General features: G+C 38.1%; 1 protein-coding gene across 2 annotated transcripts; it reads left to right on the forward strand.

The window, feature by feature from the left end:
- The first annotated feature begins 2311 nt into the window (after positions 1-2311).
- On the forward strand, positions 2312-27599 carry HYAL4 (hyaluronidase 4). 2 transcript variants are annotated; one of them, XM_070512715.1, is made up of 5 exons: positions 2312-2359; positions 13586-14585; positions 20581-20670; positions 22231-22356; positions 26030-27599. In XM_070512715.1, exons 2-5 carry the CDS (start codon positions 13632-13634, stop codon positions 26042-26044), a joined length of 1185 nt encoding a protein of 394 aa, XP_070368816.1. In that variant the 5' UTR covers positions 2312-2359; positions 13586-13631; the 3' UTR covers positions 26045-27599. The 2 variants fall into 2 exon arrangements, with proteins under 2 accessions (XP_070368816.1, XP_070368811.1); XM_070512710.1 differs by lacking the exon at positions 26030-27599 and having other exon boundaries at positions 22231-22781.

The raw sequence follows: 27599 nt of genomic DNA on the forward strand, positions 1-27599 counted from the left end.
GCATCATGGAAAACACTGAATTTTTGTTATAATTTATTTTGATGAGTAATTTGGAGTTTCCAGTCTATAATATTTAGTCAACTATCTCATAAAAAGAGAAGTCATCAATTATGTCTAATCCAAAGAGAAATACACACATCTCTATTTTTCTTAAATAAAAATATCAAAATTTAAACTCTATTTCTATGCTTTTGATAATTCTCCAAGAGACATTAATAAAGGATACATCTGTGAGCAAAATATCTTGTAAATACTACAAGTCACTTTAATAGATGAAACGTACCTTCTAAGATGATAGGTGGTACTTGTTAGAAACCAGAGTTCCTGTCTCTCTCCTGAATTACCTGAACAATGACACTGCTGTCTAGGGCAGCGTTGTTTCTTACCTCCCATTAATTGTTCAAAAATCACAGTACCCTTTATTTGGACATGAACTTTTTGATCAGATATTTGGTTTTTCCAGTCTCTTAATTGTTCCACACCACTCATTTTTAAATCAGAAGGAATGTATGTCTTCATTGCAGAAACAGTATGTCAATCATACTTTCTGGTCCTCAGTAAATTCATGTCATTACGTTTTTTTTATATTAGAGATATTCTTTACAAAGACTTCTAGCTTTCTCTCCTAATTTAGATTCTCATCTTCAGCTCAGAATAATTTTCTTTCATTATCTTCCAAATGGTTCTCTTTCCTCCATTCTCTCTGCTCGCTTATGAAATTACTATTAGATGGATCTCAGGTCTTCTAGCTCTATAATTGGTGTTGCCTTCCTTTCATAGATTCTAAGTCTTTGTATTCTTTTCTTTTATTATAGATTTTCTCACCTTTTCCTCTGGAATACTAGTTTAGTCTTCATCATATTTTGATATTTTTAATTCCAAAGAAGCCTTTTTTGTGTGTGTAATGTGATTTCTCCTTTTTCATAGTAACCTTGTTTTGGTTTGTGGATTCAACAGCTTCTTAAATCTCTCTGAGAATATCAATTAGATTTTTTTTTATTGTTACTGTTATTCATTTTATTCTGTTCCATTTCCTCTGGGATAAGTTATTCCCTTTACTCATTTCTTCTCTTTCATACTTTTGGTCTGTATCTAGTGTTTGGTGAATCCTTGTCATCCATTTATATTTATGAAGGACCGGAATGACTGAAAAAACTGTCATAGTTCACTCATTGGCTATGTTTACTCAAAATTCTTATGTTGGATGGGAGGATGAACTGGAACCCTGGGAGGAGCTGAGGCACTCTGACAAGTAAGATTCTGGAGCTTGCGAGCAGATAACAGGCAGGTTGGTAGGAACCCTCACAATCATCAAAGTAAGGAGAAAATTATCATGGAAGAGGAGTGTAATTCCCTTGTGGGTTGAGCAGCCTTTCCTTTTTTGTCCCCTCCATGTCTGCTGGGGAGACCCCCGGTTCTATCTAGTTCAGCTCCGTGTTTGTATGCGGTCCAACTGTCAAACTCTGAGCCCTGCCTAAGAAGATCTTTCTTATATTTAAATGTCCTGGGGTCTAATGACTCTGCTACTTGTCATTCTACATCCTCTGGGAAGTTGAATGGTCTGACTGGTTCTGCTATACTGGAAGCAATATTTAATTGATTGCTCTGATAATTAGTCCTCCATGCACTTTGGTTTTTTGAATCTGTTCTCTCTGTGCTGAGGGTTTTTCCCTCCAATGGAAGGGACAGCTCATACCTCTGGAATAACTTTCTGCTGTTTTGATTTGTTCTTTAATTTAAATTTCTGATTCAATTTCATCGATTTTCAGTCTTTGAGTCCAGTCATTGCTTCTTGTTTTCAGCTTCATAGTGTATTTTTTTCTAAGGACATGTACTGAGGATGAAGCAGTAAATACCTGTGCTCAGTACATCACCTTGACCCATTAGTTTGGGTAAATTAATGTTGTATTACTCAGGATGATAGCTTATGCCCCACTAACAGTTAATTATTCCATTATCATCAAGGATAGCACATTAGGACCTATTCTTAAAATAATATATATCATAGTACGCAAAGCACTTGACCCTTTGTTTTTCTTTAATCTGGAAATTTTTTAAATACAAAGTTTTCTCTACCATTCTATTTCCCAACTAAAGTCTCAATCAAAGTTTTCTTTCTTTCTTCTTACGTTTAAAGTGAATTTAAATTGGGGTGTTTTCAGAAAGCAACGGCCACTTATACCAATATGCTTTTAAGAGAGTCTGACTTTAGTTATAAAGAGATTTAATGCAGGCCTCCAGTGTAACTTGGAGCACTGAGTCACCCCTGTAATAACATGTTTCTCTGAACCGCCACAAGGCCACTCACCCTCTGCTTTGCATCAGGTGACTAAAGGACCAGCAGCAAACAAAAGCAAAGGTAAAATATACTTTTTATTTTGTTTGAAAAAATTTAAGGACTGTTTTTAGAAATACGCTTTCTTAGAGGAGCTAGAAAAAAAACTAATTTTGTTTCATTTTTTGGAAGACCGCAATTTCTTTTCTGGCCTAACTTACTTTATTTACTTTTCAAATATGGTACCTCTCAAAATGTGAGCTTGCTTTTATGAACCTAGCACCCTAAAAAATACATTTGTCATGGATAGTTGTGTTAAATTTCAGTTATTTATTATAAGTTTATATTTAAAAATGATTCTCACTTTAATAACTATTCAAGCCTGGTTTTATTTCTCCTCTACATGTACAATTTCTCCGAAAAGCAGCTTTCTGGAGTATGTTGCAGTTTGTTATCATCACCTAATACTTAACTTACAATAGCATCAAATGTGTTCCCCAAAGCGGGTTAGTGAACTAACTGTTAATAAGCATTAGGAACATGTGGCTTTATGACAGAGCGACAAGTTTAATATTTTTTATAATTGATAGCTGTGAAGAATTCCTCATGCTAATCTTATAGACATAAATGGTTTTCTTTAGAGTATAAGTGCATTTCCTTACGTGATACAGATTTTCTTTTTGCATGATCTTTAATGAAGTTTTCAAAGACGTGTTCCATAGTTATCATACCTACCATGATGGGCAGTATTAGAAGACTGTTATTTGGAACAAATATTGCATTTTTTAGGAAATACGTATCCTCTCAGAAAATGGGTATTTTTTTGTCATAAATATAGGTTTAAAATTTTTTCCCCAAATACTAATACAGGCACTGACAATTTAGAGATGATAACCAATAGGCAGTTCAAATAAGAAAATCTCTTAGTAATTGCGAAGAGGATATATACATACAAATACATACAGATAGACTTAGATTTTCCAGAAAAGAAATAACAAGTAGCAAAACAATAGGAGAAAGATAAATCTTAAATAATTTAATCCATTGGAGAGCGAAAATCTTAAAGTCAAGATATTTCCGAAAGGGGCAAAAGGGGGCACATGTGTACAGTGATGGATAGTAATTAGACTTTGGGTGGTAAACATGATGTAGTCTACACAGAAATTGACATATAATGATGTAAACCTGAAATTTATGTAATTTTATAAACCAATGGTACCTTAATAAGAAGGAAAAAGTTTCCTATTGATGGAGAAAAAAGCTGTGTACTTCTGTGGCTACGTATAGCAAAGGTAAAGAGAAAGATCTGAAAAATCATGAGTTGAATAAGATAGTTTAGGCAATAAAACTTGATTTTTTTAACTCCTTCACTGCCAGCTCCTGTGTAACTAACTTTAACGTAGAATTGTTGTTAATCAAGATACAGTAGTCCCTCCTTATTCTCAGATGATATGTTCCAACACCTCCAGTGGATGCCTGAAATCACAATAGTATTGAGCCCTATATATGCTATGTTTTTTCCTATACATACATACCTATGATAAAGTTTAATTTATAAATTAAGTACAGTAAGAGATCAACAATAAGTAATAATAAAATAGAACAATTATAACAATATACTGTAATAAAAGCTATGTGAATGTGATCTCTCTCTCAAAATACCTTATTGTACTATGCTCACCCTTCTTGTGATGATGTGAGATGATACAATGCCTATGCAATGAGATGAAGTGGGGTGAATGGCATGGGCATTGTGACATAGCATCAGGCTACCATCGACCTTCTGACTACATGTCAGAAGGAAGATCATCTGCCCCCCCTCTTGGTGACCATGGGTAACTGAAACCACAGAAAGCAAAACTGTAGATAAGGAGGGTATACTGTACTTATCTTATGATATATACTGATATTGTAGTACTATCTAAGAAAGTTTTGTCACATGATCTATTTCAGCCTTGTTTATAAATTAGAATTCAGTTTGATGATGGAAGGAAGACCTCTTGTTGAAGCCCTCACAGTTTCTTAACATTTAAGTAAATTACAAGCAAAGAGTTGGAAAGCTGTTAAATGGAGAAAGTTAAGAAAATTCTAAAAAATAACAGGTTATAAAAAATTCATGTGCAGAGATTCAGGACTCGTATTCTTCATGATTTTTTTTTGAGAATCATACTATATACCATATTTTCGTAGCAACAAACTTTTATGTGAACCTTATTTTTTCTTGGGAAAAGCTTTAGAAAATTCAGTAATTAAAGTTATATTTAAACTTACCTCATTATCTGTAATTAATTGTTTATTGAAACCTTAGTCTCCTAAGTTTAGCACACTCCTTGAACTTGTCTACGTATAATAGAATAGTAGGTGCTGTGAATTTCTAACAGGAACAATCTCCAGTTGTCTTTTTCACAGAATAGTGCCTTTCATTTAAGCATAGGTCCAATGTTCATAATAACTCCAAATGAATGAATCCCATGTTCCCTCTTATCGAGTATATTTGAAAAAAATAAATCCCACTCCTTAAGGAGCACTATTTCTTAGACAAATTATATTGGGTGGTTCAAGAATTGGCTATTATCCTAGGCTATAATTACTCTGCCTTTGTTGTAGGCATTCCAGAACAACCTTATTGCATCCTTAGTCCACCCTCAACCTGTGATTGGAACATTTCTGAATTTTCCAATTGTATTAGGAGACCATCTCAAGGTTACATTTGGAAATAAAAATTCACTTCAAAATATTTTCAAGTTATATGGTTTGTATAATTAGACTGCATGCAATTAATGTTCTTGAATAAATAAACTTTATTTTTAAGGAATTAAAAAGTCTTTGTATGAAAAGGTAAGCCACATTTATGGTTAGCATATGGAACTATAATTAATACAGAAACAACTTTCTTTACAAAGTGCGACACAGTTCTCATATAGTGTGAATGGGCAACCAAAGTAGAGAACAAGTTCTCTAATGATCTCTTTAAAATGCGTGCAAAGTATTGATTAGTTAGCTAGTATATTTGGTATCTCAATAGTTTATTTTTTTTAAGAAACAAAGCATAATCCACTTGGTTGCACGATACATACTATCTATTATTAAGACCTGGTGGAGATTAGTCTAACTGGCACAGTCATTTGCAACATCAAGAGCTTCATCATTCATCCAGCAGGTGTACCTGAAGTGGAAGCCACTGCCTTAGAAGGAGATGTGAGATATCCATGTAGCTAATCGTACAAGATCTGAACATAAAAAGTGAAGAAAAATACATGGAAACATAATTTAACAAACTCTGACTTTCTTCATGTGCCACAGCCTTTTCAGATTGCTTAATTTTCATGGGTTTGAAGCTTATAGTCAAGTTTACTGAAGGTTGACAGGGATACTTCGGGTAAGAAATATTAGTTTCAAGGTCAAAGGGCATTGTAAACTCAAGCATAAATCTACTGAGTACTAGGAGGTCAGACCATCGTGGTGAGATGTCCAGAGAGCAGTTCGATTCAGAGGACTTGCCATCTTGATTAGAAAAGTTGTCTTGTGTGAAAATGTCAGCCAGAGGGCTACAGAGTAGCAGAGAAGCATAGAAGAATGGGGGTGGGTGGGCAAGATTCCATCCCATACTCATAAATTTAAAAATCTGAATTTAAGTTGTAGTTCATAAGCATAATTTTCAAAAGCTGAGACTTCAGCTCGTAGGCAAAGAATAGACATCAGTAGTATGTTTGGATATATAAAATACTATGAGTATTTATCATCATACCCATGTCACGCCCAAAAAAGACAATATTGCTGGAAAGGCAATTTAAAACAATAAAAATTAAAACAACAAAGATTAAAAAATGACTATTGCTGGAATGAGTGAGACAATGAAACATTTTCTAGTGTGCTGATAATAGTAACTAGCCTTGGAGTCTAAAATTTTAACCTCTGCTTCCTACTGACTTCTGTTATACTACACTGAGATTTCTTTTTTGTGCTGTAAACACACCAAGGTAGTTGGACAGAATTCAAGGAAGGCAATAAGATTTGAGAAAGGATTTATAAGAGGAAAGTGTGAGGAAGAATAAAGAAACAAAAATAATGCCATAAACATTGAAGAATTAAAAAAAAGGTCAGAATTTAATCTTCATACAATTGGATAATTGAAGTGCTTAAGACAATCCAAGAAAAATGATCTGGAGTTGAATAGGTGAAATCTAGTTTTCTGAGATATTTAAAATTAGGTTGGATGAGTCACCAAAACTAATACATAGTCAAGAAAACAAGAAAGAACAACCAAAGCATCTTTTGCATATCCAGTTCCTCCAAATACTAGTATTGTTGTAACTAGAGTTTTGCATTGTTTACAATTGGAGAAGGCCTATTACTCTACAGCATATTTTTCCACTTGTAATAAATAATGCACCGGTATTGTGCCCTGCATTTTGTGCTGCCTAATAATACTGATCAATTTCTTGAATCCTATCTTCTGTGCTCCTACTGAATATCTACTAAACCATTAATCACTATTAGTTTTCCTTTACCATAGGTAATTAACCAACCCATAATCAGCTCTTAATAGCCACATGTCAGAATAGAGTGGTAACTTAAAGCTCTGGCTGATGGTGTTTACTTCAACTACAAAAAAACAAAAAACGCTTCTCATTTCCTGAAAAAAGATTTTCTTGCCAGATTGCAGAAAAGCATATCATTTTCTCAAATAACATTATAAAAAATGATCCTTGTAATAAAATCCAACTCAGATGTTACCTTGTTTAGGAAGCCATGACTGATTCCTCGTAGTCAAATCAGTTTGCATCTTCTTTTGTGTTTTATTAGTTTTTGAAATAAAGTAATGGTTTTGAGTAACTGCTACATCAACATGGTACAGTACCCCAAAAGAACTTGCCTCCCAAAGCATCTTACCCAACTCTAGCCACTTCTCTCTCTCAGTCATCCAGTTCTTCCTGGAGCTAAGCAATGTAATCAATTCTTGAGTTCCCCTCCAGAGAAATTCCTCAGTACACAAATTGCTACATATGCATGTAGTATATACATACTTCCCTTTCTCAGAAAAATAATGGCAGCATTCTATATATATTTTGCTTTTTAAAAATTTTAAGTACATATACAGACACACGTATAAAACAAATATAAACTTTAAAGAATAATTATAAAATCTGGTGAATATTCATATCAATACATAGGCAGTATCATTCTGTTACAGCTGCACAGTATTCCATTGTCTGGAAAGCCATTATTTACTTAACCACTCCTTTAATGAGGGACATTTGTTTCCCACCTTGGTCATTACAGACAATGCAGCAATGAGAAACACAGAAGAAGAATTTCTAGGTGAAAGGTTTTGTAATTCAGATAGAAATTTCTAATCTTCTGTTTCATCAGGAATGTACCATACTCCTTTACTCTTTCTTCATTGCACACTTTGGAGTCCATGCCTAGCTTTTCACTTTGCTCAACTTTTGTACCTTGATAAGACATGTCTGCTTGTACAATGAGATGGGTGACATTTGCAAAGTCAGGTCAACTCTAGTTTCCAAGCCATTCCTATCAGGACTGAGGCACAATTTGAGATTAAGACATTAACCTGAAACAAAACAATGTCATCTGGCCATGACCTTTGGCCTCTCCAGTGCCTGACCTTCCACTCAATCTTGCACCCTGATGTTGAGATCTAGGATCTGGAGAATCTGGATCAAACTCTCCTGTTTTCAAAAATCTCCTGACTTTTGAATATCATTCCAGTCCTCAGGCCTAAGGTTCAGCCTCAGCTCCCGATTCCTAGTTTGTCTGTTTACCCTGCCCGGTATCCCAGCTCTTCTGGTCAATGGCTTGGGCCATATTTGGGGAGGATGGGGTATTTTAAATTATAATCTTGACTATGGACATTGAAAGGAGTTAAAAATATTCTCAGATCACTAGATTGGTTTACAGTTTAAAAACTTTAATTAGAAAACTGAGGATTTAAATCAACAATGTTATTTTAAGGAGCTTAGTTAAAAACAGGTTGACAGAGAGAACATTTTATTCAAAATGTGGTCCCAAGACTTTGTGTGCTTTCCCAAGAAAGCTGTTGATCTTGGCTGCAAGAAATTTCAAGTCCTAAAGGAGAAGTAATACTTTTTGACAAAGACTAAGTATATACTCTTATATAAAGATAATTATATTCTCTTTCAGATTCCATTTCTTAAAATGCAAAATGTTTTCGCTTCATAAAAAATGTGGCCTTCCACACTGAAGAGTGAATTTTCCATTAGCCCAAGAGACACTGAAATAGTCATTTTTATGTATTTACAAAACTTATGCTTACTTTTAAGAAGACTGGAAGGGAAGCAGTTTTGCACACTGAAGATAACACAGTAGTTCTAAAAGCTGTTCAGACGGAGGGACACCAGTGTTCTCTGATAATGACATGAAATAGAGTTATAATAAAATTCAGTACCTAATGATGCATTGTGGGGCTTAAAGAAATTATCACATAGTAGATTATATTGTAAACCAATAGGCACCGAGTTTTTAAGAAAAATGTATGGGAAAAACTTAATTGAGAAAACTCTATCCATTAAAATACATTTTTTCTTCTGCTGGAACGCTTAGAGCTAGCTTTTATGGTATTGATATTCCAAGAGAGAAGAATGTAAGAATCATCAGGATAGGACATTGATTACAATCAGACTAAGGCAGTAATGTCCTTCAGAGAAAAAAAGGAAGCCTATTATCTGCTTTTGCTCTCCTAAGCTATTGTTAGAAAGCAGGCTAGCAATCAGCTCTGCAGAGCGGAGGACGCAGCTCTGAACTCAGTGGCTCCGCTCTGTCTTCCATTCTGATAAATATTTACGTATTTTTTTACTGGCAACAAAATATCACTCCTGTCAGTACTTTCCTTAAGGGTTGGAAATAAAACATCACATTTTTAATTTCAGTAAAAACGGAGATCATAACCTTCAGGATAACTTTTTAAACCCTTATGGATTTAGGGGCAGACACTTGCCATCTTAAAAGTTTTGAAAACAAAATCCTAAGATCATAAAAGAAAACCCCAGAAGAATTGTACATTAGGAAAATTAATTCCTTCCACGAATACGTTAATATGAAGAGGGCTGTGTGTGTGTATATTTTTAAAAGCCTTCCCAGAGTATTCCCTCTAATGTTAAAGACCAATGTGGATCATCATGCCATGTGAAAGAAAAACGATGTTCAGTGTATGAGAACAGAAAGTTAGAGTGGCAATCAAAGTCAAAGCAAATCTGGGGCAGGCCCGATGGCATAGTGGTTATGTTCACACGCTGTGCTTTGGCAGCCGGGGTTCGCAGGTTCAGATACCTGGCACAGACCTACACACAGCTCATTGAGCCATGCTGTGGTGGTGTCCCACATACAAAATAGAGGAAGAGTGCCACAGTGGTTAGCTCAGGGACAATCTTCCTCAAAAAAAAAAAATTAAGGCAAAACTGGCAGGATTAACTTACTCATTTATAGTGTTATTATTTTTCTGTGCAGCAATTGTTAAAAATACTGTGCAGTTCCTCTAAATAACTGGATTGCACTGCTCTTGTCTCTGAACCTGGATTATTGGAAGAGCCTCCCTCCAGGCTTCCGGCTGCTTCTCTCTTGTGCCCTTTCCTTTCCAGGTTTGCCTCCACACGGCAGCCGGAGGAATCCAGTTAAGCCCAAGTCAGACCATATCATTCTTCTCTCAAAACTCTCTAATTCTTTCCCATCTCACTTAGAGTGAAAGCCAGAGTCCCAACAAGGCCCTACAAGACCCTCTCTTATCTCTCTGTCCCTTTTACTTAGTCACTGGACCCTTTGAAGCTCCTCAAACCTGGCAGGCACGCTCCTGCCTCAGGCCCTTTGCTCCTGCTTTTCTCCCATGCTTCCCCAGACATCCTCCAGGCTCTCTCCACTCCTCCTTCGGTTCACTGAGGACTTCCTCTTTCAAATGAATCCTTGCTTTATTTGTTTTCTTTGCTATTACCACCTTCCAATGTACTATATGTTTTATTTACTCATCTTGTTTATTGTCTGTCTCCCTCTGCAAGAATTTAAGCTCTGTGAAGGCAGCGTTTTTGTCTGTTCTGTTTATTGTATTCCTAGTACTTGGAACAGGAGCCTAGTACATAGAAGGTGCTCAATAAAAATTTCCTGCACACTAAGTACCTCTGCCTTCACACAGTCATCAGTGCCCCAAAGACCACGAGCAACACACCTGCAGTTAAATGAATTGGGTTGATTACTTGTTGTAGCCAGGGAAAATGTACTCCCTGGGGAACTGTGGGATGTCTCAGCACGAAGGGATCAGAAAGAACCTGTTATAAAATTGAGGTATTAGTTGGGTGATTTGGCAGAGGTCTAAGAAAATGGGGATTTTCTCTAGATTGGATGTTGTCAGAAAGCAGGGGCATTCCTTTGATTGGGTAAAGAATGACAGTCATTCATACAGCAAGAGAGAGGGATGTTCGGTATTTTGTGGGTTGCACAATGACCTTGTTCTTATCTGTAGTTAGACAAGATGAGAATGTAGTCATGCTCTGTTTCATCCTATTGTGGTCTGAGAGTAAATTTGTTTGAGGTTGGTATTTTGTGAGATTGTTTATTCTAAGAGGAGAATACTTTGGCCCAGCTGTGAGTATGGCCAGCTTCTGAAATGTGGGGGTTGCTTTTTTAAAAATTTATCATGAGCAGGTAAGCTTTTGTGGGGAAGGAGGGAGAGAGGAAAGAGGAATAAGCAGGGGGCAGAGCCTTCTCTGCAGACTCTTTTATCTGTACAGGGCAGGCCTCTCTCCTCAAAGAGGACCCCATTCCTTCATGGTCCTTCACTGTCAGAACCAGGGAACTGGAACAAGGTGAGGTACGAGGCCTGCTTGATAAAAGGCAGTCCGCCCTCTCTATTGTTTTTGTCACCTTCCCCTCTCAGTGGGTTAAGAAGGTCAGAACTGTGAAGCCAAGGTCAAAGCAGTAGCAGCCACACCTTCCTCACTGTGGCTCTTCCTTCCACCAGGGGAGGCATCTGAGGAGAAAGCTCCTTCCATTTACCCTCTGCCTTTCACAGATGTTTCACTTTGCTGGAAATCATTCGTCCAGGAGCCTTTAAAATGTCTTCCCAGAAGTTTCCCTGTTGAAGGAAGAGAACTAGTGTTTCATATGTGTCCCCGGAACAAACCTTACTCCTAAGAAGAGAAAATTGGCTGATAAAATTTAGCGGAGAAGTCCAAGTTAAACTCCCCACTCATCTCTACCCTCAGTAGCGTGAGAATTCTTCCCAAAGTTCCATCAAGTAGAGATTTGTTTAAAGGAGCAAACCTTCCCAGGAAGATTATGAGAGGGGCAAGGGAGAAAGATAAGGAAGTTTGCTGTTGGTGACTCATGGTTGAGTGTGGATAACTGCACAGGTTGCGAGGCTCTAACAGCTAGTTGAGATACAAGTAGAGCCCAGGAATGGGGATTTTGGTGGCGTGGGTGGGGTGAGGGAAAGGAGTCTAGAGGAATTCAGAAGCAAAGGGCACTTTCGGAAAGGGCAGGCCTGGGAGGCTCCCTGGCAAAGGAAGGAGGGTGGGAGAAGCAGACAGCTAATGATTGCCTGATGGGGGCAGGGGACTGAAAAGTGTCTGGGAGGTGCCCAGTGAAGGGATCTCCTCCTAGCAAGCCATGTTTAATTAGCAGCATGACAGAGGGTGCTGCCTGTGTGGGAAGCAGAAACCTGAGACGCACAGCAAACAGAAGACATAGGCACCAAATTTTATTTATTTATTTTGCCTGCATTTGTTGTGTATCCATACGTTTTATCAGGAGCTCTGCCTGCCACCTGCCGTGCAATGTGTACCTTCCATTAACTGGAATCAGGAAAAGAATAATGTTCCGGGATAGGAGAAAAGAATCACTTGGTAACTTTGTAATAAATGAATGAAGCTATTCTGTGGCAATGATGAGGGGGCTGACCAAAGAAGAAACAATAATCAGTGGAAAGCTATGTTTTGAATAAAACTGAAAGCAGGAAGTGTTCTGGTAGAATAGATTTTTTTTGTACATATATATAGCCTTCTCTAATATGAAAAGAAGAGCTTTTCTTTTTCCTATTAATGATCACATATCCAAATCTATTTTTCTTACCCTGAGGCAGAATATAATAAAATGATCAAAGATATGGGGCCATATTGAGGACCACAACTCTTTTTGTACTTATAAAATTAAATTCTTTTGAAAATACTGTTCTCTTCAAACCATAATTTATACCTTCAGTTTATTATATTTCATGTTACTAAGTGGAGTAATCTTATTCATCTTTGTGTTGTGAAGGAGTACAGATATTTATTCAATGAACAGAGGAAGAAAATATCTACCTTCATAGCTTTTAAAAATCGACATTTTGTGTATATCCATTTACTTAGGATTTAAATGTCTTTGAATGATGTTTTATAAATTATTTAAAATTTTTGCTTACCTCAGTGTCTTAGGCCTGGGAAATGCTATAAAGTTTGGCTGGTAACACCTGGTGGTTAAAAATGATAATTACAGGCAACATACAGTTCACAGTGATTGGCTTCACTGGAGGAAATAACACAAGCTGAAGCTTCCGTGGAAAGAACCTCTGTCAATCAGAGTTCCTGGTTGTAAGCAACCAAAAGAAAACCTCACTGACTTGAGCAGAAAAGTGCTGTCCCATGAGGACAGTTCTGCCACTTGACATTGACACTATGGATGTCAGGTTCTGGATGCCCCCACATGCACTGCCTATCCTGGACACTGGAATTTTGGTCACCACTAGCACCACCCCCTTTCAGTCTTTTTGATTCCCAAGATCTCGATTCAAAGTGTAGAATAGGATGCACCTAATTGTCTGGCCACGGCGACATAGCAGGACCCGAGCTGCAAGGAAGGCTGGGAAAGCATCTGGACCTTTTGGCTTATTTAATGAAATAATAAAAAGTTATTACAAGATTAAATGAGATAAATATTTATAAAGTACTTAAGCACAGTGCCTGGGATTTGATGAGTGCTCCAAAATGATAGCGAATATTATTTTACATCTTTATTTGCTCATGAGCCTTTTTGAGGGCAAGGACCACATCTTACTCATCTCGTATCCTGAACACAGGGTCTGATGCTCAGTAAATATGTGTTGAATTGTGTTGCTTGCCCCTGAATAGAAGCTAGGTCTCTACACCTGCATCCATATCTCTGTTTATTTATAGGCCTCTTTAAGATCTTTAAATAAAACGCACTTTAAAAATATAGCTATATAACAACAATAGTAATATCCATCCAATATTTGAATCTTTTTCTTCAAAATTATCACTAACAGAAAATTAAATCTCTTCACAGGTCTTCCAGAGTGTGTTAAAACAGAAGATAAGACTTTTTTCTTATCATGAAACTGTTATCTGAAGGACAATTCAGGTTTTGTGTTGTTCAACCAATACATCTCACATCATGGCTGCTTATATTTTTCATTCTGAAGTCTATCTCTTCTCTAAAACCTGCCCGACTTCCAATTTATCAAAGGAAACCTTTTATAGCTGCATGGAATGCTCCAACAGATCAGTGTTTGATAAAATATAATATAAGACTAAATCTGAAAATGTTTCAGGTGATTGGAAGCCCACTGGCCAAGGCTAGAGGGCAAAATGTCACTATATTTTATGTCAACAGATTGGGATACTATCCATGGTATACATCACAGGGGGTTCCTGTTAATGGGGGTCTCCCCCAGAACATAAGTTTGCAAGTACACCTAGAAAAAGCTGACGAAGATATTAATTACTACATCCCTGCTGAAGATTTCAGTGGACTTGCTGTCATAGACTGGGAATACTGGAGACCCCAGTGGGCCCGGAACTGGAACACAAAAGATGTCTACAGACAGAAGTCAAGAAAGCTTATTTCTGATATGCAAGAGAATGTATCAGCTACTGATATTGAATATTTAGCTAAAGCAACCTTTGAAGAAAGTGCAAAAGCTTTTATGAAGGAAACCATCGAATTGGGAATTAAGAGCCGACCCAAGGGCCTTTGGGGTTATTATTTATATCCTGATTGCCACAATTATAATATTTATGCCCCGAACTATACTGGGTCATGCCCAGAAGAGGAAGTTTTGAGAAATAATGAGCTCTCTTGGCTCTGGAACAGCAGTGCTGCTTTATATCCTTCTATTGGTGTCAGGAAATCTCTTGGAGACAGCGAAAACATTTTGCGCTTCTCGCAATTTCGGGTGCATGAATCCATGAGGATCTCCACCATGACATCCCACGATTATGCTCTGCCTGTATTTGTCTACACAAGACTAGGCTACAGAGACGAACCTTTATTTTTTCTTTCTAAGGTAAGACAACTCTTGCCAAAGATAGGGGGATTTCCTCCCTATCTCTGAAAGAGACATTTCTTTGTTAATTATATTCTTTGAAGAATTCCCAATTAATGGTGTTAGATAGGAGCATAATTCTTCCTTTGACTAGTCATCCATTTAGACTCTTCATCTATGGAAACTGAATTTTGATTATCTTATTCATTATTATTCTTTTAAGGACCACAATAAGGGGGAAGGGATTAAAGTGCAAATCGGCAATTCTTCCTTCCTCCTCCTAACGTGGATTCCACTGCCTTACAATCTGCCTTTGGAAGGTTATTAGAATGGTTGGTGGTAGACAGGTTGGAAAATCAGAGAGGACGTTTTAAAATGGAATAGTTGGCTTACTCATGTAGACGTGGAATTGAAGGCATCCCTGCTTCTGGCCCCACCATCTAAAATGTCAAGAGAAAAAAGACTGTTTTCCTTTTAATGCATGATGCCAGCCTTAACAAAAGATATAAGGGAGGCACAACATGTGAATATACTTAACACTACCGAGCTGTACACTTAGAAATGGTTAAGAGTAAATTTTATGTTATATGTTTTATACTACAATTCAAAAATTTTTAGATGTTTTTAAAAAAGGTATAAGTGAGTTGCAAATCTGCTCAAAGTTGGCAAATCTATAGATATAGCCATCTGGTTTATTCTTGACTCTATGACCACAACAAATGGAAAGTAGGTAAGAGTGGTGTGAGTTTCTAAATTCAATAAGAAATTCATCACTAGTAGATGTTTTTGTAACTCTAGGTTAAAACTTACAAATAGAAGTTTTATTCTATCCGTTTATTTTACTTCAGTCGTTTATGTAGTCAAAAACCTCACCACAAGGGTAACTTTTAAAATAGATGAAATTTCAGCCCAATTTTCTCTCCTTTCTTCTCCCTTTGCTACTCTTGTCACTTGAATGAAAACTTCTAGGGAAAGTAGTTGCTGCTGTAATCTTTGGACTTGGATAATTATGTGTATACTTTCTATGATGAGAAGACTTGGGACTTGTTCAGACCTTCACATTTGTGAAGCAGTGGTATTCTACAATATAACTGGATACCAAGTGTTTGTCAAATTTTAACAGAGGCATTTCTTCTTTCTCCACCATCACAAAATTTAATTCACCAGCATGTATTAAAATACAAAGACGTTCTGAGTGTTGGGCATCCAAAGGGGGAGGCTCAGAAGCACTCAGGGGAGGGCTCTCCCGTGAGCAGGAGGCATCTGTGGAGCATGTAGATCGTAGAGCTTACTCAAGGAGAAATGACACACGCAGTATCGGGATTTGGTGAATACTGTGCCTCTGACGCCTTTAATGAGATGAGTAAGAGAAAAGAGTCTCTTTTGTGAACTGATATTCATACTACCTAGAAAAATCAGCAACAAATGATTGAGAATGACACATAGTTAACGTTATCTGGAAGGTTTTAAAGGATTATCTAAATCTTTACAAAATAGTCTTGACTCTGAAATTGAAAGTTAAATACCACTTTCTTCTGTGAAATTTCTTTTCCTTTTCTATATTTGGCTCACACAAGTTCCTTTCTTTAGTGGTAATAAAGTTACTTTTGGAAGAAACAATAAACTTTAAGGGACAAAGTGTTCATTTCAAAAGATTAGTTTACGCTACTGCTACATTCTGAACATTCTGCAAATCCAGGGTAAGCTTCCTTCTTGAATAGCTACCTCAGAGATGCTTCTGTTCTAAGGGAACAAGCAACAACAGTCAGGTTTCTCATCTCTAAACAGTTTTCTTTGACAATCCCAAAGTATCATTCTGAAAACTTTCTGAATTAAAAGGTATTTCCAAGTATTTTGAACCATCAGTTTACCCACCCCTTTACCCTATCCTCCATAAAAATCTGCCCACAAATTTTTAAAAACCTGATATTCATTTATACCAAACTGTAAATGACTAGTAATGGCTTCCATTTCTGACTTTCCCAAAGATATCTGCATTTTAGAATGTGTGTGTGTGTGTGTGTGTGTACACACACTTATGAATAGGATTAGAAAAATAATTTACCAATAGTAGCAAATCTTTTAACCTCTCCAGACGTCAGTGCCTCATTGACTTAATCTACAAAATGGGAAAGTATTACCTGCCCTAACTGCCTAGCAAAAGTATTATGAAAATCAAATGAGGAAACATATGAAAATTTGAAGCACTACAAAAATATAGGTAGTATAGCTATCGCTTTTTAACAGGTGTCAAAGTCTTAAACTTGAAAGGGGAATATCTAAGAATGGAATCTCAGTCAGCAGCCACGGCCTGGAAGGTGATATGGGGGCATTAACACCCCAGTCCATGCAGAAGATTCCTACCACCTATACATAAATACAACTGAGATACAACTTGATGCTATGCTTTAAAAAATAATGAAAGGAGTTTTCTTGACTGTAGATTTAAAGATGTTTATCTCTATAACTAATTAATGTTCCCTCTGTTAACACACAAAGGGAGCTCATTAGTGGCGCTCCAGCTCCCCACAGTGGGTACCTTACTTACATGCACTATGATAAAAGTGTTAGGGACTGAAACCCAAGTGTGGAGAATGAGTCCTCTGGGTGCCCCACCCTCTACTTCCAAAACCTTGATTCAAGCCGAAGATCACAAGTAGGGCAAGGCAGTCCTATACTGTGTTAGGACCTGGGAGATTTGTTGCCATTACATCATGCGCTGTTCCTTTATTTCCCCTTTCATGCGACATCATTCATGTGGCTCATGCTCTCAGGTGGTCCCAATCTACTCTCAGAGGCATCCTACCTGTGACTTCCCTCACTGACTAGTGCTCTTGCTTTTTCGGTCCCCCAAACACGGCTGCTCTGTGATTCATTCAGGACCCCTCTCTCAGCTAAGGGACAGTAAGCTAATTTGGTAGAGAAATTTGTATTAATATCTTCTGCTGCCTGCTCACTTCCAGTCAACAGGCGCATGAAGACTTGCAATTTTGAATCAGTCTCAATAAACTCTCTCTGATAATGACACTAAAGGACACATTGGGAAGAAACTAACATTCTCTCCTGATATCAACCTTAGAATGTATAGCTTTCACCACAAACATCTGTAGCTTCCTTACTTACTGAATATGAGATCAATAACCTCAATAACCTATAAATGTTGATCAAAACTGATTAATAATCAATAACCTATAAATACAAAATGTAAATGCTATGTCTCCCTCCTTCCTCTGATGACAATGCCTTAACCCAAAGGAATTGATGGGAGATTTCCGGTTTCCAGTCTGGCATATAAGAAACTAGGAAGTTCCCACTTCTTCCTAACAAGTAAAAAGTTAACAAACTGAAAACATCAATTCTTCTTAGACTCACAAGAGAAGTGAGGACACAGGGCAAATTGCTGCCCTCAAAATTGTAGAGACAGACGGTGAATACAGAGAATCACAACTTACCAGATCAGAAACCCATGAGCAGAAACCTCTGCGGGAACCAGTGCCTGAGTAGGAAAACCTGAACTGTAATTGATGAATTACTGGTGGCTCAGTGTGGACAAGTCTGAGAGACGAAAACTCCAGGGGACCCAGTGATGGGCGTGGAGGGGCACTTTTGTGAGTTTTACCTCCTGGATCTCTACCAGGTTTGTGCAGTAAATATGGGAGAAAAATTCCATCCTACATCTGGCAGAGGGAGGGGGAAAGAAACCATTTTGAATATTCTGGAGCATTCTGTTCTTCTTAACAAGGTCTGTCCTCAGGAGAAACTGTTTAACCAGAGCTAAGCGTGCTAGGGTCTTATCAGAGCTTAACTGACTTGGAGAAGGGAAATACTCAGCTCTAGGTGGCTCTAGCCTTCCAGGTGGGAGAAGAGAAATACTCAACTCTAGCCTCCTCTAGCCAGCCTGTCCCACCTCAGAGTGGGGGTAAAAAAACAGCTGAAAACCACTTGTGAAGTTCATAGTACAGAGGCACAGGCCCACTAAAAGATTGAGGCCTACTCATAGGCCTACAGAAGCCTTCCGTTGCCCTCGCATCTTACTAGCTCATTGCTGAAGGGCTATTTATAGCAGCTGGTTGTACCCAGGATGAGCTATCTGCTTATCAAAAGAAAACTAAATCATGTCTAGCTATCAAGAAAAAAATGACAAGACATACTAAAAGGTAATAAGACAATTTGAAGAGACAGAGCAAGCCTCAGAACCAGACTCAGATATGACAAGGATGTTGGAATTATCAGACTGGGAATTTAAAACAATTATGATGAATATGCTAAGAGCTCTAACGGATAAAGTAGATGCATGCAAGAACAGAGGGACAACGTAAGCAGAGAGATGGAAATGCTAAGAAAGGACCAAAAGAAATATTAAAGATCAAAAACACCGTAACAGAAAAGAAGAATGTCTTTGATGGGCTTGTTAGGAGATTGCGCATGGCTGAGGAAAAAATCCCTGAGCTTCAGGATATCTCAATAGAAAGCTCCAAAGAGCAAAGAACAAAGACTGAAAAAAAAACAGGAACAGAATATCCAAGAACTGTGAGACAGCTGAAAAACTGTAACACACACGTAATAGGAATTCATAGAAGGCCGTCGGGGTATTACAGACCTTCTGATCACATCATGTGACTATGGCATCACTGTATTCAGGGAAGTTTCAAAGTAAATGGAGGGAGGAGCTCTGCTCCCTTAGGTCTTTGCCAAAAGAGGCAGTGGACCTGGACCCAGCAGAGTCCTCGTTCCAGGCACTGCGTGGCTGCCTCTTCCTCTGCCCCAAATGCATCGTATCATGGATAATTTTCAAAACCGTTTCACTTACACTAGCTCATTTGAGCCTCACAAAAACTCCTCCCTTCCTGTCATCTCAGCTTTGACCTATTCAGCAGACATTTCGGTCATGGGAAATGGAAATGGATGTGAGCCTGAAAGGGAAATTAGTTTAACCCAAAATCTCCTCTTTTTTTTGAAAATCTCCCAGAAAAAAAGACTTTAAAAACGGAAATTGTAAAACCGTTAATTTCAATGGACTATAAAAGTGTTAGATAAGGACATTTCTCTCTCAAGTATTGATGAGTATATAATGCCCCAGGCAAAATATAGTTTAGAAGTTCTGCTTTTATTTTCCACCAAATCACCCACTTACATTTTCCAGCACATAACTGATGGAAATTCACCATTGGCATAAGAGGTAAATGCTTAGTGTCCTAAACAGTGGGGAAACAAATTATAATTTAACAAACTTATTTAGGAAACCTCCTGTAGGAACCTAATTAGGAAACCAACTGCATACATTCAACTCTTAATTTCCCTCTGAAATGGCTTAGATCCGTGTTAATCTTTAAACACTAAAACAATAATCCTTTAGGATTACAAAACCAAAATTCCCCCTGCTGAAATTTTGTTTTCATCTATCTTAACCATACGGAGAAAATTCTGGCAACCTTAGCATGACTCGATGAGTCATAAATAAACCCCATTAAGTACAGTATTTTGAAAAGTAAAGACAAATAGTTTCAGGGACCAAATATAAGGGTTGGACCAAATGAGAGCCTGTAAGTTCTTAACACTGTGTTCCTTTGCCTGGCCTTGGATCCAAATGACACGAGTCACTGCAGAGGTGAAGTTCTCAGGGGGGTGTTGCAAACTGGAAAAGGAACTTAGCTAAGAGGAAGGCCAGGCATTCCTAACTATTGGATTCTGTTTCTGAGTCATATACATATAGCTGCTTTGTGTATATGCCCCTAGTAAGCTTCGATTAAACAACTTTTGGTGGCTATTCACAGGCTAATTGTCTTCAGAATAATATCCTGTTTGGCAAAATGTAACTTTTCCTTTAAAAATATTTAATACGTTTTTCCATATGATTATAGAGTGTCATTTTTGAGCCTTAGTTCATTCAACATTTGTGTTACTCCAAGAAAGTGGAGAGTAGTGTCATCCTATTATATTGAACTCAGCCCCCAATCCTAGTCTCTGGTGGGTTGTTTTGTATTCAGATGAGTAACAAACTCTACTCTTCATCTAGCAAGATCTAATCAGTACCATCGGAGAAAGCGCTGCCTTGGGAGCTGCAGGCTTTGTTATTTGGGGAGACATGAATTTAACTTCATCTGAGGTAAGTTGGTACCTTGAAGGTATAGTTAACATTATTCCAAGGATTTGCTCTGTTTTCCTATAGAGCTCACTGTAATAAGAGCTCTTGTGGCTTGCACAGTAAACTTGCTTTAGAATAAAAGCTCAAATCAGTGCCTGATGCATAGATGGAGCTCATAAATATTATTAACTTTTGTTAAGAGAGTAATTATAATATTGACATTTGTTGAATATTCACTATATGCTAGGATTGTGCTAAGTGATTTCTTGTTTTGGATTTACTCACTTAGTGGTCATAATAACCCTTAGGAAGTAGAGACTAGCTTCCTCATTTATAGATAAGGAAATCTATCCAGGGTAACAGCTAGTTAGGCTAGTTAGTGATGGAGCTGACATTACAGACACTTTGACTCTGGAGCCCTTGTATTAATCACTACATAAAATGTGTTATATCCTATTTTGAGAAGTTGAAACAGATGGTGACTTTTTAATCTCCACATTGAACTTATTTTTCTTCTGTGGAGAAATTAGCCAAAAATTCATAGCATTTAAAATAAGACTTATATGTCTCCTGAAATTTCTCCCAGCTCAGATATTATTTACTCAGAAGTCTTCCCCAATCCGCATTAATCACGATCTCTTCTGTGTTTCCAGATGTTGTTTATTTATATCTCTATAGTGTAATACAGTTTGCCTTGAATTATAATATTTGTATCTTAAACACTTCATTTAAATAAAACTTTTTGCAAATTCATGATGATCTGATACTATTCTTAGAATTTCACAGGCTCAATTTGTCGCTACTGAGATATCGTTCATGAAACTATTTGTGACAATATAAGGTTAAAAGTCTCCTCTGTCCACATGTGAGACTTAGGTAGGAATTGTGAGGATCAATCCTGACTCCCCAGTGTGATCTTTCCCTTCCAGCACATGTGACATGAGAAGAGCTTCATCAGGAAGCCGAGTGTACAAACCAGGTGGCCTCAGTTTAGAACATAACAGGAACCACAAAAATAATGACCTGGTCAGCCTTCCTGGCTTTCCTATGTTTGAATTATATACAGGATAGAGCCCAGAGAAGTCGCTATTGAGCACTAGTACCAGGAAAATCCAGAGGGCTATATGTTATGTCAGCAATAAATCGGTAGAATATGACGATTCAGATTCTCACAAAACCATGAAAGGTACCACACATCTGAAAGGTGGCTGGAGGACAGCAGCTCTGGTGTGATTACTAATTTGTTCCACTTTTATTTCACACCCATTATCTTGGGAGCTAGAAGGAGAAAAAAGAGGATGTAAACTGGAAGAAGGCAAGGTCACATATGCTGACTCTGGGACCCACTTGCAAGCTCAGTTGCTTAGCCCTCCTGTAACAGGCTCTCCATCTACTGTCCCTTCAGCCGCTCACTCTTCCTGATCGCGGTCCCTTTGTCGTAGTGCCTGAGCCTGAGTTCACCAACTGGAACCAAGCCCTTAGCTTTCAATCAAGTCGTAATAGCTGCCTTGTGGGCCTAGATGCTCTAACCCTATCAGTACCAGAAAAAACACTAAAACCCATTTGTTTCTACATTTCTAGGGCAATTGTACAAAGGTGAAGCAGTTTGTGAGCTCTGATTTAGGGCGCTACATAGTCAACGTGACCCGAGCCGCCGAGGCGTGCAGCCTCCACCTGTGCAGGAACAACGGGAGATGCCTGAGGAAGGTGTGGAAAGCTCCTGATTACCTTCATTTGAACCCTGCAAGTTACTACATAGAGGCCTCCGAGGATGGAGAATTTATTGTGGAAGGAAAAGCATCTGATACAGACCTGGCCATGATGGCAGAGAAATTTTCCTGTCAGTGTTATCAGGGATACGAAGGGGCTGATTGCAGAGAAATGAAGACAGCTGATGGCTGCTCTGGGCTTTCCTCTTTTTCTGGCTCACTAATAACACTATATCCTCTGTTTTTAGCAGGTTATCAGAGCATTCAGTTGTGAGATAATTGGGTTTAAAGGGAAGTGTGTGGCCTCTAGAGTAGTCACTTAGGGAAGAGGTGAAACTTATGACAATTTTTTTCCCTTACGAAATCCATTGAGAGGTATTATAAGTAGACGCTATATAGGTCACTTAACATAAACAGGAACATATTATTTTATTTGGCTCCAATTTAACTAAGAAACCAGATCCAGGAGTAAAATCAATGCCCTCTCCTTTCTTACTGGAATGTATAAGTGGTATTTAAACCAGAGCTAATATATTTTAATCTTTATATGAACATATATCCGTAAAAGTATACATGTAAATATTAAATTATTGATTTCAAAGACTGGTTTTCTAGCTATCAATTTACTTAAGGACAGATTATTAAGTAATTATCTGATTCAACAGACAGAGTCACCTCCGAGTGTGACTCGATCGCCTAGTTCCCTGAAGAGGGCCCAATGCAGAGTTCCTGTTCCAGCCTTAGGTCCAGGTTAGGCTTCTGCTCCCTGCCTGGGCTCACTGAGCGCAGAACCAGTTCCTGAGGCGACTGCTCATGAGGGCGCAGGAAATGACTCGAGGGGAGATGTAGCCAACCCACTGCCAAAGCATCTGTTCCAATATGGCGCCTCTTTCACCCGCCATGAGTTCTTCCCTTACAAACTGGCAATTTAAACACTGTGAAGGGCTTTGTATAGTATTTATGCTCGCTAGTCCCACATTGCTCTAGATCTGGAAACTGGAGCCATGTTAATAAAAAATGCGGTGGATGTGTTCTGCAAGCAAAAATCATTACTAAAAAAATATTTAATAGGGGCCAGCCAGGTGGCATAGTGGTTAAGTTCGCATGTTCTGCTTTGGCAGCCTGGGGTCTGCCAGTTCGGAGCTTGGGTGCGGACATGGCACTGCTTATCAAGCCTTGCTGTGGCAGGCGTCCCACATATAAAGTAGAGGAAGATGGGCATGGATGTGAGCTCAGAGCCAGTCTTCCTCAGCAAAAAGAGGAGGATTGGCAGCAGATGTTAGCTCAGGGCTGATCTTCCTCAAAAAAAATTTAATAAATGACATTAAAGGACCCAGAACTACTTTTGGAAAGGGGTCTGTCAAGAAATAGTCGATATTTTGACCCTTAAATAGGAGTTTTGAGTAGCAGTTTTAGAGTTAGTGTGAATCTAATTTGAATTATGGTTTCGCTATCCATCTGGTTGTGTGACTCTGGGCAAGTTATTTATATTCTCCATTTTTTCATCTGAAACTTGGTAATATAGTTCCTTCCTCAGTGAATTACTCTGAGAAGTAAATGGAATAACACATCCCATGCATACTTTGGTTTTTAATACATGTTGCTAATCTTCAACTATCTTCCCTTGATCAGCAAATTAATTGAAACACTTAAGAGAAAACTTCCCTCTTTCTTTTTTTCTTTTTTGAGGAAGATTAGCCCTGAGCGAACTGCTGCCAATGCTCCTCTTTTTGCTGAGGAAGACTGGCCCTGAGCTAACATCCGTGCCCATCTTCCTCTACTTTATATGTGTGACACCTACCACAGCATGGCGTGCCAATTGGTGCCATGTCCACACCCGGGATCCGAACCAGCAAACCCTGGGCTGCCGAAGCAGAATGTGCACACTTAATCACTGTGCCGCTGGGCCAGCGCCCGCTTTTCTCTTTCTGATGTTATGTTCTATTGATAGTCACTTGTGCCTTGTGTTCTCTAAAGAGGCACCTTCGGTTGATAGGATTTCCTTCCCCTGGAGACAGTCTACTTGGAAGGTAAACTCAAGATAGACGATGCTATTATAGAAGGCATGAGAGTTGATTCAACCTCCTCCACTTCTTTTGTCTTTCTATGAAACATTTGCTCTTTTCAACTCTGGGTCCCTGCTTGTCAGAGGTTACTGACATTGTTAAGATGTAATTTCTAAATGTAAAATACAAATAAAACAGAAAGTCTTTATAATACCCTGAATGGGAGGTAGCATTACATAGATTACCTTTTTAAGAACTAAATTTATTTTCACATGAAAGATGATACAATCACATTATAGAAAATTTCTAAAATGGGAAAAATAATAAGGGAGATCATCAATAATCACTATAACATGTACTGGTAACTTTTGGTATATTTATTTCTCACATTTCTTCTAAAGACTTTTTTTAAGTGGTTGTAATAATAATATAGACATACTTTTGTATCCTCCATTTTTCACTTAACCATGTAAGTAGTTTTCATGCGATTTCATAAGCTTCATAAATATCATTTAAATATCATTTTAAAGATCACATAATAGTCTATCAACTAGATAAAGCCAATTTAATTAGCACTTTTCCTTAAGTTTTGATCTTTAAACGTGAGGCTTTTACTATTTAGTCACGTCATCAGAGAAGGCTTTCTAGATCACCCTCCTAATTCATTCATTCACTTATTAATCAATTTGTAGATTAATCAATTTATTAAGCATTGTTTCTTCTTGGGCATTGTTCTAGGCTTTGATATACATTCTTTTTTTTTTTTTTGAGGAAGATTAGCCCTGAGCTAACATCTGCCACTAATCCTCCTCTTTTTGCTGAGGAAGATTGGCCCTGAGCTAACATCAGTGTCCATCTTCCTCTACTTTATATGTAGGACACCTGCCACAGCATGGCTTGATAAGCCATCTGTAGGTCCACATCTGGGATCTGAACTGGCGAACCCCAGGCCGCTGAAGCAGAATGTGTAAACTTAACCACTTACCACCAGGCTGGCCCCTGATATGCGTTCTTGAACAAAACAAAGAGCCTTGCCTTCTTGGAACTTACATTCCAGCTGAGGGAGTCAGACATTAAACATACAAATGAGCAATTTATGTCATATGTTAGCTCTATGGGAAAGAAAATAGAGAGCAGAGTGGGGGAGGTTGGGCTTTCCATGTGTTGGGCCTCATTGAGCAGATGCTGTTTGAATGCGAGAGTTCGCCATGAGGATACTTGGGGAAAGGGTCTTCTGGGCGAATGACTTAGCTGGTGCACATTTAGTAGTGGGCCTCGTGGGTTTGAGGGAGAGCAAAGAAGGCACTGGGGCTGGATCCTTCCTTCACCATTGACTTCCCTTCTTTATTCTTTAGTCTGAGCATTTATCACCATCTGACAAAGCGTATATTACATATTTGTTTATTTTCTGCCTTTCCTCACTGGGATATAAACTAGGAAAATAAAGACTTCATTTTGTTCACTGCTAGAACACTCCTTGCTACAGTGCCTGGCACACAGTAGGTGCTCAATAAGTATTCTGAATGAATAAATCAATGAATGATTCAAAAGCCTGAATTGGTAGAAGCTATAAATTTCTTATAAGAGATTTTTTTTAACTCTGCACACTAATAGTGAGTTATTGCAAAGTCATTCTCAAGCATTGCCTTTCTATTCTTATCCTAGCACACCAGCCTCTGAAATCACATAGTTTAACTCCTCTGAAGAGCTGAGGCCTGAAGAGAATAAATCACTTGGCAAAGTCAAAGAGCCAGTTTGTGAAAGAGCCCAGTCTGGACTCTCAGTTGCCGAGTTTTCTTTCCACCGTAACTCTGATGTAACAGGATCCAAATATATTCGTTCAGCTTTTGACCACAAATTTGATGCGTTTTTTTATGAAGTTGGGCTACTGCTCCTGGTTCTGTTCAGTCAACCTGCAGATATTCCAGCTACAGATTCTCTGAGGACTTGATGTGGCGCGCTGCTCCCGGATAGGACATCTACCTCCTAAACTGCTTAATGAGCGCAGCTTCTTACGATCTTCCTGACTTTCTTTCATGGAAACAGCAAGCACTCAGCCTCTCTAATCTTCAGTGTTCTCTTTTATGAAAAGGAGATAATAATGGGGTCCTTTGTCCTGTTACACAGATTTAATGATATCAAGTAGGTAACATACTTAGCATAAGACCTGGCACATAAAAAACCCCTAGCAAATGTCAGCTGTCATTAGCAAGTGCTTTCAATATTGGTCCCCATAAAAGCTGTGGTAGGTAATATTATCTCTATTTTGAAGTAGAAGAAATTATGTATGACTCGGAGTAGTAAAATATTTTACTCACTATCACACAGAAGTACCTAGGCTTTGAATCCTTTTCTCTTGAAACTTAAACTAATTATCTGCTGATTAGATCTCAGCAGAACATACAGGAGACTTGTTTTGTACCAAATTTCTTTTTACTAATTTACAGAAAAGCGTAACCCACAAGTATAGTGATCCTGGTATCAGGCAGTCAGTGCTTCTTTTCACCCCATGGAAGAAAAACTGTTAACGGATCTACTAACAATGTACCTTTAACTCTTCTACTCTAAATATCTAAATATCATTTACCCATAAAAGAAACCGAGCCTCTTAGGAAAATGTCTGATTCCAGGTCTAAGACAGGAAATGTACAAGATGAGTCTGGAATATCTTACTATACTATAAAGCCAGGATACTATCGAGGATCCCTAGGATTGTATCAAAAGTGCTCTCGCACCAACTTAAGGAGTCTCCCACTGCCAAAGAAGGGAACATTCGAGAATCACTAAAGAAATAACTGCAATGGATTGAAATGCATCAAATATATTTAAATCCATGAGGTCAAAACTATGCTAGAGAAAAACCTTTGTTAACCACCTTTGAAGATGTTAAGGAATTAACTCATTACTCTGAAAACTGGTAAATAAAGGGAAAGAATCAACCATGTATTATACGTTTCCTGTGTGAACTGTGCCTCAAGGTAACCAAGTAGTGGAGGAAGGGAAGTTTCTTCTCATTCAAACCAATGAAGGAAGAACGTATGATGGAACACGACCATTTTGCAATTCCCAATGAATAAATGGGCCTAGGCCCTGATCCTCAAGGGCCGCTAACATCACAAAAAGAGATAAAATGAGATATTACGTACCACCTAAATGAAGTATGTAACACCAGTTTAAGAATAAACCTTTCCAGAAATTGAACTGAAATCTGATCAGGCCTATACCAATGCACAGG

This window comes from Equus asinus, chromosome 1, assembly GCF_041296235.1.
Source record: "Equus asinus isolate D_3611 breed Donkey chromosome 1, EquAss-T2T_v2, whole genome shotgun sequence".
Taxonomy (NCBI): domain Eukaryota; kingdom Metazoa; phylum Chordata; class Mammalia; order Perissodactyla; family Equidae; genus Equus; species Equus asinus.